Source organism: Saccopteryx bilineata, chromosome 4, assembly GCF_036850765.1.
Source record: "Saccopteryx bilineata isolate mSacBil1 chromosome 4, mSacBil1_pri_phased_curated, whole genome shotgun sequence".
NCBI lineage: Eukaryota > Metazoa > Chordata > Mammalia > Chiroptera > Emballonuridae > Saccopteryx > Saccopteryx bilineata.
In genome coordinates, this window is record NC_089493.1 from 165,860,112 (window position 1) to 165,873,649 (window position 13,538).

The 13,538-nt window shown below is 40.7% G+C and overlaps 1 protein-coding gene across 3 annotated transcripts in view; it reads left to right on the top strand.

The window, feature by feature from the left end:
• The first annotated feature begins 62 nt into the window (after positions 1 to 62).
• Positions 63 to 13,538, top strand: part of ANKHD1 (ankyrin repeat and KH domain containing 1) — a 145,940-nt gene continuing 132,464 nt past the window's right edge. The window contains exon 1 of one of the 3 annotated variants that reach the window (XM_066272700.1): positions 63 to 523. In XM_066272700.1, coding sequence (XP_066128797.1) covers positions 233 to 523 — 291 coding nt within the window. In that variant the 5' untranslated portion in view covers positions 63 to 232. The remainder of the gene's footprint in view (positions 524 to 13,538) is intronic. The other 2 variants (XM_066272699.1, XM_066272701.1) reach the window with 2 other exon arrangements.

Genomic DNA, 13,538 nt, shown 5'->3' on the forward strand with positions numbered 1-13,538 from the left:
AAGAGCCTGAGCGACGGGTCATCTTGGCCAATGATCTTCAGTCGCTTTGGAGCTGTAGCCAGTAGCGAGTGTGGGGGGCGGGAGGCAGCAGGTTAGGCAGTGAGAAGTTAGTGGCGCTGCTGGGACAGGGGGGAAGGAGACGCTTCTTCCTCCTGCTGCTTCCTTCGTTCCTGGGATCAGCGGCGGCGGTGGCCGCGAGTGACTGCAGTGTCTCCGGCTCCGCGTGTGAACCATGCTGACCGACGGCGGAGGCGGCGGCACCTCCTTTGAGGAGGACTTGGACTCTGTAGCTCCGCGATCCGCCCCAGCTGGGGCCTCGGAGCCACCTCCGCCGGGAGGGGTCGGGCTGGGGATCCGCACCGTGAGACTCTTTGGGGAGGCCGGGACTGCGCCGGGAGTCGGTGGCGGTAGCAACGGTGCAAGCGGAGGGGACGCGGCGCTGGATTTCAAGTTGGCGGCTGCTGTGCTGAGGACCGGGGGTGGAGGTGGTGCCTCTGGCAGCGATGAGGACGAAGTGTCCGAGGTACGGTTTCAGGACCCCCACCTCTCACACAGCGTGGGGCATGAAAGCTCTACGGGCCGGTACAGGGCGGGGGCCACCCTCCCGCTGCCCGGGCGGAGTCGTTCTCTGACAGCGATCGGCTCCAAGGCGGCAGTGGCAGCGGTGCGGGCCTAGTGCTCTGGCAGCTTACTCTTCAGCTCGCGGCTGGAGCCGGACCGGTTCCCGTCAACATCCGTAGACCCACAATGGGGAGTCCTTTGGTCTGTGAGCTTCGCGCGGGAACAAGGACTCGCCAGACTACCTCCCGCCCACCCCGCTTTGGCGATGAGGGAGGGCGGGGTCTTGCCAGAGTCCCTGCCCTTGGTACTGAGAGAGCGAGACGGAGAAGGAGAGACTGAAACAGAGACGGGGGGGGGGGGGGGGGGGGGCGGGTAACGCTAACTAGCTCATAGAGCATTTCTATTATATGTCTCTCCCCAAAGTTGAGGGGTTGGACACTTATTTTTCTTATGCCTTACCTGTTTGTTTAAGTCGGGTTCTAATTCCCTTCTTTAGTTTGAGACAGGTGAATGTTAAGGAGCTCCCTGCCTTTACCCTGATAAATCACGTGAGCCTTGCACCTGGGACCATTTGTGACGTTAGACAGGAAAAGGAAGTTCCCGTACAACTACCGAGTAGCTGAATAGCTGAACTCTGTAGATTTTTAGGCTTGAAGAAGGTGAGGCACACTATGGAGATCTTTTGAAGTGAGGGAAATTAGTAATAAGGTCTTTCTTTTAACTCTTATGTATAAACTGGGCCTTTTTAGGTCTGAGCAACCTAGGATGGTAGGCACCATCTTTTGGGTTCTAGGGAAACAGGAAGTATTTTATATACATTTACTTTTTGCCTCTTGACTGTGACTTGGTTATAGTACTACTGTACTGTGATGACTACTGTTGTAAGTGCTCAGAGTATCTCTATGAAATATCCCCTAACTTTTGTGAGCAGTATGTTTGGGTTCTAAGGTGCCTGGGTCCAATTATGTATTTTAACTTCTGATCTTGGTGTTAAAGTACAAGAATTTCTCTGTGTGTACAGCTATCTTGGCTGTTGTATTTGAGAGGAATAGACAAAACTGTTTTTGGGTTACAGAATATAGTTAATGCACTGCTCCACATTCTAGGTCTGAACAGGGGTTCCTTTAGGTTTAAAATGTTCATACATTCAGACCCTCCAACATTTTGCTTTGGAAAAAACAGTGTGTGGGCTGTAAGGGAGCTATTCTTTGTATCTTTGATGAAAACTGATGGGAGATGAGCCTAGAACCCATACACTATTTACTTAGAAAATAAAACGGAAACATATTTAGATTCTAGAGTCTGTTTTTCTTTGAAACTTGTAGGAGAGATCAAACAAGTTTGCTTTGGTCTAAGTAATAGATGATGTCCTTGATTTTCTGGACTATTTTTACATAATTGTCATAGGTGAGATAAAAACTCACTCATTTGTTTTTACATAATAAGTGGTATTAAATTTCTTTGGAGGTGGAGTGCTAGTGAGCCTCCAAAGTCATAAATTTCTAAATCTTTGGGCTCATGTGTTATATCTGGGAAATGAGCTGCTTATTTTTGTTCCTTTTTACTGAATTTATTAGGATGACACTGGTTAACAAAATTATGCAGGCTTCAGGCACACAATTCCAAAACATTTTTACACTGTATTGTGTGTTGAAACAAGCTTTTGAAGTAACCATTTCTGTGAGGCTTGCGCACACACACACACACACACACACACACAGCATTTCATTTGGAGTCCACATATCATGTGGTTAAATCTCTGAGCAAAATCCATACCTTTTGTCTTGTTTTGATGTTTATCATAGAAATTATTTATTCATGAGTCCCATACCCATTTAGGCTAATGGTAGAAGAATCCCTTACTTAGTCTCCTGTTTACCTGTTTTCTGTGCTTAAAAAGGATTTAGGTATTAAGCATATATATAGACCTTATTTTTGGAGTGGAGATTTCTAAAATACTTAGAGACTGGTCTAAAATGATGCTCAGTGTGTATGTACATTCTTTTGTTACATGTGGAGGAAGGAAATTTTGTTTTTATGTCCTGTTTCTCCCATAGCACATAGAGAAGAAATTCCTGGAATAGCTAGTGTTTGCTGTATAGTACATGATAGTAGGTATAGTCTGTGCCTTTGTGAGTGAAATGACCTATATTGCACAAGCAAATTTCTTGCCTTTTTTCTGCCTAAGATGAGCTGTCTTCTCCCATATTATTGCCTTGGAGTTTTCAGTGTGAAGACCATAAGTAATGTTCTTCAAAAAATACCAAACTGTCATTTGATGAATAAATACAGCATCTTTATTTTCATCTTGCATAGGTGTTTTGGAATGAAGTATTTAAAATGTAGACATTGTAGAGAAATGAGTTGTTTGTAGTTTGAGAGTGATGTTTGTTTTATTCTCCAGATAGACTAGGTGAGAAGGGAGTAAGAAACATAGAGACCTAGTGTATTTGCTGTAGAATTAGTTGAAGTTATACATTTGTTGTACAGAGGTGTAGATACTTTAAGGACCTCTTTTCATTGTCAGAGCCTATAGCTGAGAAAAAACAAGTTGCTTTTTCTTCCTGGTTAAACCAAAGGACCTTTTAGTTGGAAAAATGTACTTGGGTCCTTTAGGGAAAATTTTTTTTAATGTTTTTAAAGATTTTATTGATTTTACAGGAAAGAGAGAGCGAGAAATATCAACTCATAATTGCTTCTCTTTAGTTCATTGCTTGCTTGTTGTATGTGCTTTGTCTGGCAAGCCCAGGGTTTTGAACCAGCAACCTCGGCATTCAGGTCAACACCTTGTCCACTGTGCCACCACAGGTCAGGCAGGATCTTTGGTTTTTGTTTTAAATATTGGGGTAAATATGTGTCATATATTTCTTCACACATAATGAGGATGTTCCATAGATGTCAAAAGCCTCTATTAGAAGTCAGAACTTGCATGGATTCTATTGAAATATGCCTATTGTTCAGAGTAGAGATCAGGATGAAAATTCCTTTAAAAACAATTTTTAAATGTTAATTTTAGATTAGTAGTCTTTCTTTTTAGCAAGTTAAAAGAAAAATAAAATTCCTAAAGACAGGGCTTTGGTGAGGTTTATGACTTAATTTTTCTGCCATAAGAATGTATATACTGTGTGTATATGTGTGTGACATCCTCCTTTTAAAATTATAATAATAATCTCATGGTGTAAAATGTCAGGATCTATTTAGAAAGCATAGCTTTATATCACAGTGAGGTGTTATTCTCCTTTCTCTTGAGGCAGATGGCATATTTACAATGAAATAAAAGCACATAGATATTGTATATAACAATTTATAGCAAATTATAACAAAAGCTTTGTAGGGATTTTTTTTTTCCTGAAAATTACTTTTAGAGTCAAAGATACAGAAGTTTCATTCTACTTTGCTATAGTAGGAGAGGAGATGGATCATTTCCTTTAGGGTTATTTGTCATCTATAAGGTAGAGCAAGGTTTCTCAAGCAACATATTGACATTTTGGGTGAGATAATTCTTTGTTCTCAGGGATTCTCCTATGCATTAGCAGCATCCCTAGCCTTTACCCCCTAGATGCCAGTAAAACCCACTCATTTGTGACAGCCAGAAATGCCTCCTTGGGGCATAATCACCCCTGGTTGAGAACCACCAGTCTAGAAGCCACTCTTATTGTCAGGGATGGCAATTTTGTCATGAATACTCTGTATTCAAACTTCAGGTAAACAAGGTGAGTCACTGCTTTTAATAGCATCTCAGGGCTTTAGCTCATAACCTGAACAAGAAAGAAATTGAAAGAGGGTACTGAAAGGTTTAGTACTGTAAATTTTCTATGGAAAATTTATCATTTTGGGGAACTTTCACTTAAACTATATTATTTTTTAAATTAATTAATTTATTTTTAAGACTTTATTTATTCATTTTAGAGAGGAGAGAGAGAGAGAAGGGGGGAGGAGCAGGAAGCATCAACTCCCATATGTGCCTTGACCAGGCAAGCCCAGGGCTTCGAACCGACGACCTCAGCGTTCCAGGTTGATGCTTTACCCACTGCGCCACCACAGGTCAGGCAAACTACTATATTATTTTTGAAAAATCCATTTATTGTCCAGGAAAGTGGATTTCTAAAAAACCTTTGTGGAGACTTTGTTCAAGGAAGAAAGGGCTTTATTCCATAAACTATCATCAGAAGTGACAAATAGGAAATGGAACTTTGTATTCTAGTGAGCAAATTTTGGAGACATTGGAGATGTTTATTGAAGGAAAAGTTGCATGTTACTAAGGAATGATTTGTTATATAACGTAAGTATCAACCTTGCACAGTTACATTCTATAACGCCTGAAGACTTTACATGTAAAATGATGTGTTGATGAGTATGGTTACATGAATGGTGGGTCAAAACGGTTGGTATGGGTGGAGAAAAACCTTATTGTGAAACTTGAAGCATGTAGGGGTTTTCTTTTGGTTTTTATTTAGTACATATTGATAAGTGATTACATTCATATAGTTCATAAATCAAAGTAAAATAAAGACAAATACAGTTAAAAGTCTTCATCTTACTCCTGCTATCCAACTATTATGCCCTCCGCACCTTTACTGTTCTGTATATTCTTTCAGAATTTTTATTTTCCCCATTGTTACACAAAGATAACATACTATTCATTAGAGATTTTTAAATGGTAAATTTGAGAAGGATTTAGACTTTTTATCTGAAGAAAGTGATTAAAACATGTTAAGAATAAAGCATTGGGGATGAGTTTAAGGACATTCCTTTCTGAGCCTATCTGGTGTAAAGCGATGATGTACCAGATGCCCTCTGAACATCAATTCTGGCCTTCTGATTCAGTGATGGAGATAAGATAAACTATGTTGCTCTAAAGCAAGCAAAGCAGTTTTAAAAAAAGTATTGGTTTTGAGTTGGCAAGTATAAAGAAAGGAAATGAGTCTACCACATTTTCCCCCCCAAATTCATCTTCCTATAGAACCAAAGTTGTAAGCTCACTTCTTTTTTTTGTAACCCACTATAAGCGAACTATTTCAATATATCAGTCTTCTTGGACCTTATTATTTACAATTTTCTTCTCCTGTTACTTGCTTATAAAGTCATAGACTCATGGTGATAATCCTATCTCATCTCATTTTTAGGTAACTGCTACAATTTATTGAATACTTATTATATGCCTGTACCATACTAGATACTTACGTTATTTTATTTAATCGTTTCAACATCCCTTTGAGGTAGGTATATTATCTACATTTTTATAGACAAATAAATGTAGGCTCAGAGAAATGGTGAATCCAAAAAACAAAAACATAGTTAATATGTTACATAGCTAGTAAGTGGTAAAACTAGGATTTAAATTCATTACTGCATTCAGAACCCATGCTACTATTTTGCTTCCTCAGATTAAGAAATTGGCCATGTTTTTGGTTATGAAATGCTGTTTTTCCAGAACATGCTTGCTTATTCCTTGTTGAGGTTTCCTAGATCTAAAGTGAAATAAGAAAAGTAATAGCCTGACCTGTGGTGGCACAGTGGATAAAGTGTCGACCTGGGAATGCTGAGGTTGCCGGTTCAAAACCCTGGGCTTGCCTGGTCAAGGCACATATGGGAATTGATGCTTTCTGCTCCTCCCCCTTCTCTCTCTCCCTCTCTCTCTCTCTCTCTCTCTCTCTAAAAAACATCAACACCTAAATAAAGTTAAAAATTAAAAAAAAAAAGAAAAGGCCCTGGCCGGTTGGCTCAGTGGTAGAGCGTCGACCTAGCGTGCGGAGGACCCGGGTTCGATTCCCGGCCAGGGCACACAGGAGAAGCGCCCATTAGCTTCTCCACCCCTCCGCCGCGCCTTCCTCTCTGTCTCTCTCTTCCCCTCCCGCAGCCAAGGCTCCATTGGAGCAAAGATGGCCCGGGCGCTGGGGATGGCTCTGTGGCCTCTGCCTCAGGCGCTAGAGTGGCTCTGGTCGCAACATGGCGACGCCCAGGATGGGCAGAGCATCGCCCCCTGGTGGGCAGAGCGTCGCCCCTGGTGGGCGTGCCGGGTGGATCCCGGTCGGGCGCATGCGGGAGTCTGTCTGACTGTCTCTCCCTGTTTCCAGCTTCAGAAAAATGAAAAAGAAAAAGAAAAAAAAAAAAAAAAAAAGAAAAAAGAAAAAAGAAAAGTAAGGACAATGTAGTGAATTTCTCATAAAGCTATTTTTTTCACTTGTTTTGTTTTGAGATCATGCCCTTCCTACTGTTACAAAATGAATTTATTCATTATTTTATTTATTTATTTAGTATTTTTCTGAAGTTGGAAATGGGGAGGCAGTCAGACAGACTCCCTCATGCGCAACAAGGATCCACCCGGCACACCCACCAGGGGGCGTTGCTCTGTTGCATCCAGAGCCATTCTAGCGCCTGAGACAGAGGCCATAGAGCAGCGGTTCTCAACCTGTAGGTCGCGATCCCTGCGGGGGTCGAACGACCAAAACACAGGGGTCGCGATCCACAGGTTGAGAACTGCTGCCATAGAGCCATCCTCAGCGCCCGGGCCAACTTTGCTCCAGTGGAGCCTTGGCTGCGGCAGGGGAAGAGAGAGACAGAGAGGAAGGAGAGGGGGAGGGGTGGAGAAGCACCCATCTGCTTCTCCTGTGTGCCCTGGCCGGAAATCAAACCCGGGACTTCTGCATACCAGGCTGACGCTCTACCACTGAGCCAACCGGCCAGAGCCTTATTCATTATTTTTAATTTTAATTTTTATTTATTGATTTTAGCGAGGAGGGAATGGAGAGAGAGAGAGTAACATTGAGCTGTTCCTGTTATGCCCTGACTGGGAATCAAACCAGCAACTTTTACACTTCGGACAGTGCTCTAACCCAGTGGTCCCAACCCCCAGGCCGTGGACTGGTACCGTCGGCGGCCATTTGGTACCAGTCCGCAGAGAAAGAATAAATAACTTACATTATTTCCGTTTTATTTATATTTAAGTCTGAACGATGTTTTATTTTTTAAAAATGACCAGATTCCCTCTGTTACATTCGTCTAAGACTCACTCTTGATGCTTGTCTTGGTCACGTGATACATTTATCCATCCCACCCTAAAGGCCGGTTCGTGAAAATATTTTTTGATATTAAACCGGTCTGTGGCTTAAAAAAGGTTGGGGACCACTGCTCTAACCAACCAAGCTGTTTGGCCTAGGGCTCAAAATGAATTTTTAAAATATTCACATTTGAGAAAATATCAAATTGGAAATTTTACATCAGGACTCTGGCTGAAGCCCTAGAAGTTTGGGAACCATTGAGCTAAGTAACTTATTCAGGATCACATATCTAATTTGTAGTAGAAAACAGGTCATCTGCTTCTCATTCTAGTTAATCCTACCTGCTAGATTGTTCTGCTTATTGTTTCTCTTCTGATGCATTAGTACAATGAATTAATTAGTTGCTTAAGAAATGTCTCTCTCAGCTTGACCAGGCGGTGGCACAGTGGATAGAGCATCGGACTGGGATGTGGAGGACCTAGGTTTGAGACCCTGAGGTTGTCATTTTGAGCACGAGCTCATCTAGTTTGAGCAAGGCTCACTAGCTTGAGCCTAAGGTCACTGGCTCGAGCAAGGGGTCACTCTGTCTGCTGTAGCCCCCTGGTCAAGGCATGTATGAGAAATTAATCAATGAACAACTAAGGAACCTCAATGAAGAATTGATGTTTCTTATCTCTCTTCCTTCCTGTCTGCTTGTTTCTATCTGTCCCTCTCTCTGACTCTCTCTGTAACTCCCACAAGAAAAAAAAAAATGTCTATCTCAAACTATCATATAATTCATGGTTGACCTTATGGGGAAAGTCTTTATTTAATGACATTGGTGACTACCATGTTGATCAGTGTATTAAGGAAATCACTGTATCATTGAGCATAGAAGGAATACTATTCTAAGGTACTTTTGTAATTGAACTTGAGAAGTTCAGGCCTTGTCATTATTCATTTTTAAAGAATTAGAAATATTAAAACATTGATAGAGAAAGGCATGTATACTCAACTTTGCACTAATGTTTGTAACTTTGCCAATATGGGAAACACTTGTTTTGCAATATTGTTATACTGTAATTAATTGTAAAAACTAAAATCTGTATACTAAGTATTGGTAGTTACTCACAGTGTATGGTTCCTGTGAAAGAAGAACATTTGCCTTTATGATTATTTTACCTTTTTTTCTGGTAAACTTTACCTAAACCAGGAAGAAAGTAAAGTTGTATATAAAGTTCTTTTTTATTTGTTAGGCTGAAATTTAGCAACATGTTCTTTTTCCTTTATACATACTTTAGTTCTTGTTTTTCCCTTAATGGATGCTGTTTTCAGTAGTAGAAAGTGTGTTTTAAAAAAGTGGATATCCTGGCCTGACCTGTGGTGGCGCAGTGGATAAAGCGTTGACCTGGAAATGCTGAGGTCGCTGGTTCGAAACCCTGGGCTTGCCTGGTCAAGGCACATATGGAAGTTGATGCTTCCAGCTCCTCCCCCCCTCCTCTCTCTCTTTCTCTCTCTCTCTCTGTCTCTTTCCCTCTCTAAAAATAAATAAATAAAAAATTAAAAAAATTAAAAAAAAAAGTGGATATCCCACTGTATCCTAGTGGTTTGATTCACCTGCATTAGCGTGCAATTTTGAAAAGAGAAAAACCAAGTGTACCCCCAGGTATTAGCCCTAAAAACTAACAAATTGAGCAGGAGAACAGTTTAGGTTGCCTGTTTTAAATAATAGCCACTCTGATGGTGTCAAGTAGTATCTCATTGGGGTTTGGATTGGAATTTTCCTAACAGTGATGTTGAGCATCTTTTCACGTGCTTACTGGCCATTGTATACCTTCGTTGGTGAAATGTCTATTTAAATCCTTTGCTTATTTTTTTTTCCCCCTGAAGTGTGAAGCGGGGAGGCAGAGAGACAGACTCTCGCACGCACCCGACAGGGATCCACCCGGCCTACCCACTAGGGGGTGAGGTTCTGCCCATCTGGGATGTTGCTCTGTTGCAACCAGAGCTCTTTTAGCGCCTGAGGTAGAGGCCATGGAGCCATCCTCAGTGCCTGGGCCAAGTTTGCTCCAGTGGAGCCTTGGCTGCGGGAGGGGAAGAGAGAGATAAAGAGAAAGGAGAGGGGGGAGGGTGAAGAAGCAGATGGGCGCTTCTCCTGTGTGCCCTGGCCAGGAATCGAACACAGGACTTCCACATGTGGGTTGATGTTCTACACTGAGCCAACTGGCCAGGGCTTTCCTTTGCCCGTTTTTAATTGGGTTGTTTTTTTATTGTTTAATTGTAGGAGTTCTTTATATATTCTGTATATTAATCCCTTATCAGATATATTTTATATAATTTGTATATGTTTTCTCCCATTCCATGGGTTGCCTTTTCACTCTTGAAAGTGTCTTTTAATGCGCAAGTTTTTAATTTGATAAAGTTCTTTTGATCTATTTTTTTCTTTTATTGTGTGTACTTTTAGTGTCATATCCATGAAGTCATTGCCAAATCCATTTTTAATATTTTTTCCAATGCGTTCTTCTAAGAATTTTATTATAGTTTTAGCTCCTATTTGGGTCTTTGATCCATTGTGAGTTCATTTTTGTGTATGATGTAAGGTAAGGGTATAACTTCATTCTTTTGCATGTAAATATCCAGTTTTTCTAGCACTGTTGAAAAGACTGCCTTTTCTGCCATTGAGTGGTCTAGGCATCCTCATTGAAAATCGATTGACCGCATAGGGGAGGATTTATTTCTGGGTTCTTTGTTCAATTCCACTGGTCTCTATGTCTTTCTTAACGCCAGTACCACACTGTTTTTCTTTTTTCTTTTAAGATTTTATTTATTTATTTTAGAGGAGAGATAGAGAAAGGGGGGAGCAGGAAGCAGCAACTTATAATAGTTGCTTCTCATATGTGCCTTGACCGGACAAGCCTAGGGTTTCAAACTGGCGACCTCAACATCCAGGTCAACACTCTGTCCACTGTGCCGCCACAAGTCAGGCCCACACTGTTTTGATTACTGTAGTTTTTGTAGTAAGTTTTGAAATCAGAAAGTGTTAGTCTTCCATCTTTGGCCATTTTTTTTTTCCCAAGATTGTTTTGGCTGTTCAGGATCCCATGAGATTCCACATAAATTTTAGGATGGGTCTTTCTACAAAAAATGCTGTTGAGCTTTTAAGAGGGACTGCTTTGAATCTGTGAATGGTTATGAGTGAGAACAAGTTTTAATACAATCCTTACGTAATTTCATCACAGATATTGGCATCGCATTTCATCATAGATATTAGCAAATCAAAATATTGACTGAAGATTAAAAAGCATCTATTACAGGGAGAGACTGAGCACTTACTGATATTCTCCCTGAAATCACTGAACACAGTTAACATAGAATACTGTACTCTGAGTAGATGTTTCTGTAATAGAACCCTTATTTTTTTCCTGATTTGACCTCACACTATTTGTGATTGATGACAATGCTTCATATATTGATTAAATTCCAGGAAGAATAACTTTTTATCCTTTATGTGATGAGTTGAGTTTTGGAAAAATTATCTCAATATTGTATTAAACCTAGATAATTAAACCTATAGTGTTTTCTGTAATAATGAATTTAAAAAGGTTTTTTATTTATTTATTTTTTTACAAGGACGGAGAGAGAGAGTCAGAGAGGGATAGACAGGGACAGACAGACAGGAACAAAGAGAGATGAGAAGCATCAATCACCAGTTTTTCGTTGTGACCTTAGTTGTTCATTGATTGCTTTCTCATATGTGCCTTGACCGCAGGCCTTCAGCAGACCAAGTAACCCCTTGCTCAAGCCAGAGACCTTGGTTCCAAGCTGGTGAGCTTTTGCTCAAACCAGATGAGCCCGCGCTCAAGCTGGCAACCTTGGGGTCTCGAACCTGGGTCCTCTGCATCCCAGTCCAACGCTCTATCCACTGCGCCACCGCCTGATCAGACAAATTTAAAAAGTTTTTAGAGGCATTTTATGAAATTTTAGTCAAATAAAATTTTGACCATGTCAGTTGGTACCTTGGGTGCTATACTTTGACAGGACTTTGAGCTCCTGTCAGTTTCTTTCATTCTTTTTTTTTGTGTGTGTGTGACAGAGGCAGAGTCAGAAAGAGGGACGGATAGGGACAAGCAGACAGAAAAGGAGAGAGATGAGAAACATCAACTCTTCGTTGCAGCACTTTAGTTGTTCATTGATGATTTCTCATGTGCTTTGACCAGGGGGCTACAGCAGACTGAGTGACATCTTGCTTGAGCCAGCGACCTTAGGCTCAAGCTGGTGAGCCTTGCTCAAACCAGATGAGCCCGCGCTCAAGCTGGAGACCCCGGGGTTTCGAACCTGGGTCTTCAGCGTCCCATTCTGATGCTCTATCCACTGCACCACTGACTGATCAGGCTCCTGTCAACTTATAATTGATTTTTTTCTCATGTTTACGTATTTTCTGCTAAATCTCTACACTTTATTATCTTTTAAAAATCGAACAATTGCTAAATTTAGTAACATGTGAAACAAACTACCATCAAAGAGCAAATCCCAAAAAGGGTAATAGTTAAATTATATTGAATAAATTCTCTTATTTATTGATTTTAGAGAGAGCGGAAGGGATAGAGAGAAACAGGAACATAGACCTGTTCCTTTATACAGTGTGTCTGTAAAGTCATGGTGCACTTTTGACCGGTCACAGGAAAGCAACAAAAGACAAAAGAAATGTGAAATCTGCACCAAATAAAAGAAAAACTCTCCCAGTTTCATACCTATTCAGTGCAGTTCAATGTGGGCTCACGCACAGATTTTTTAGGGCTCCATAGTTAGCTATCCCGTATAGCTTCTACAGACTCGTCACTGACTGATGGCCTACCAGACGGGGTTTCTCTACCAAACTGCCGTTTCCTTCAACTGCTTATCCCACCGAGTAATGTTATTCCTATGTGATGGCGCTTCGTCATAAACGCGCCAATATTCACGTTGCACTTTGGTCACGGATTCGAATTTAGGGAGCCACAGAACACACTGAACTTTCCTCTGTACCGTCCACATCTATCTCGACTGGCATGGCCGTGGGCTGCTCCGCTGTATACACGGTGTTACGTCATCATCTGTGCATGCGCACATGCTGCCACATCATCCTACAGAAACTGGGAGGGTTTTCCTTTTATTTGGTGCAGATTTCACATTTCTATCGTCTTTTGTTGCTTTCCTGTGACCGGTCAAAAGTGCACCATGACTTTACGCACACACTGTATTCCCTGACAAAGGACTGAACCAACAACCTCTGCACTTTGGGATGAAGTTTTAACCAATGAAGCTATCCAGTGAGGGCCGTTAATTTTTATTTTGATATAATTTTACACTTACTGGAAAGTTGCACAAATAGTACAGGGAGCTCTCATATACCCTTTACCTAGATTCACCAGTTATATTCATTTTGTCTCATTCTCTTTATCTCTATAAATAAATAATTTATTGGAACCATTTGAAAGTAAGTAGGTTGTATATACATAATGGTCTTTACTTTTAAATTCTTCAATGTACATTCCCTAACAACAAAGACATTTTCTTACAAAACTAGAGTATATTTAACCAAATAAGAAATTTAACAAATTTCTGAAGTATTTTTCAAATTCCAATTCCCAATTTTTAAAAATTTAAATATAATCCACACATCATAGAATTCACTCTTTAAAGTGTACTATTCAGTGGTTTTTAATCGATTCACAAAGTTGAGCAACCATCACCACTATTTTAAGATATTTTTATCATTAGCAGTCATTTCTCGTTTCTCTCTCCCTGCAGGCTCTGGTAATCACTTATCTATCAATACTTTCTCTGGATTTGCCTTGTCTGAGCATTTTATATAAGTGGAATCATACAATAGTCTTGTGCCTTGCTTCTTTCACTTAGCATATTGTTTTCAAGGTTTCCACATGTGTCATTGGAATGTTCTGTGGATAAACCACATTTTGTTGATTGTTTGAAGACAATTGATTGTTAGGTTATTTC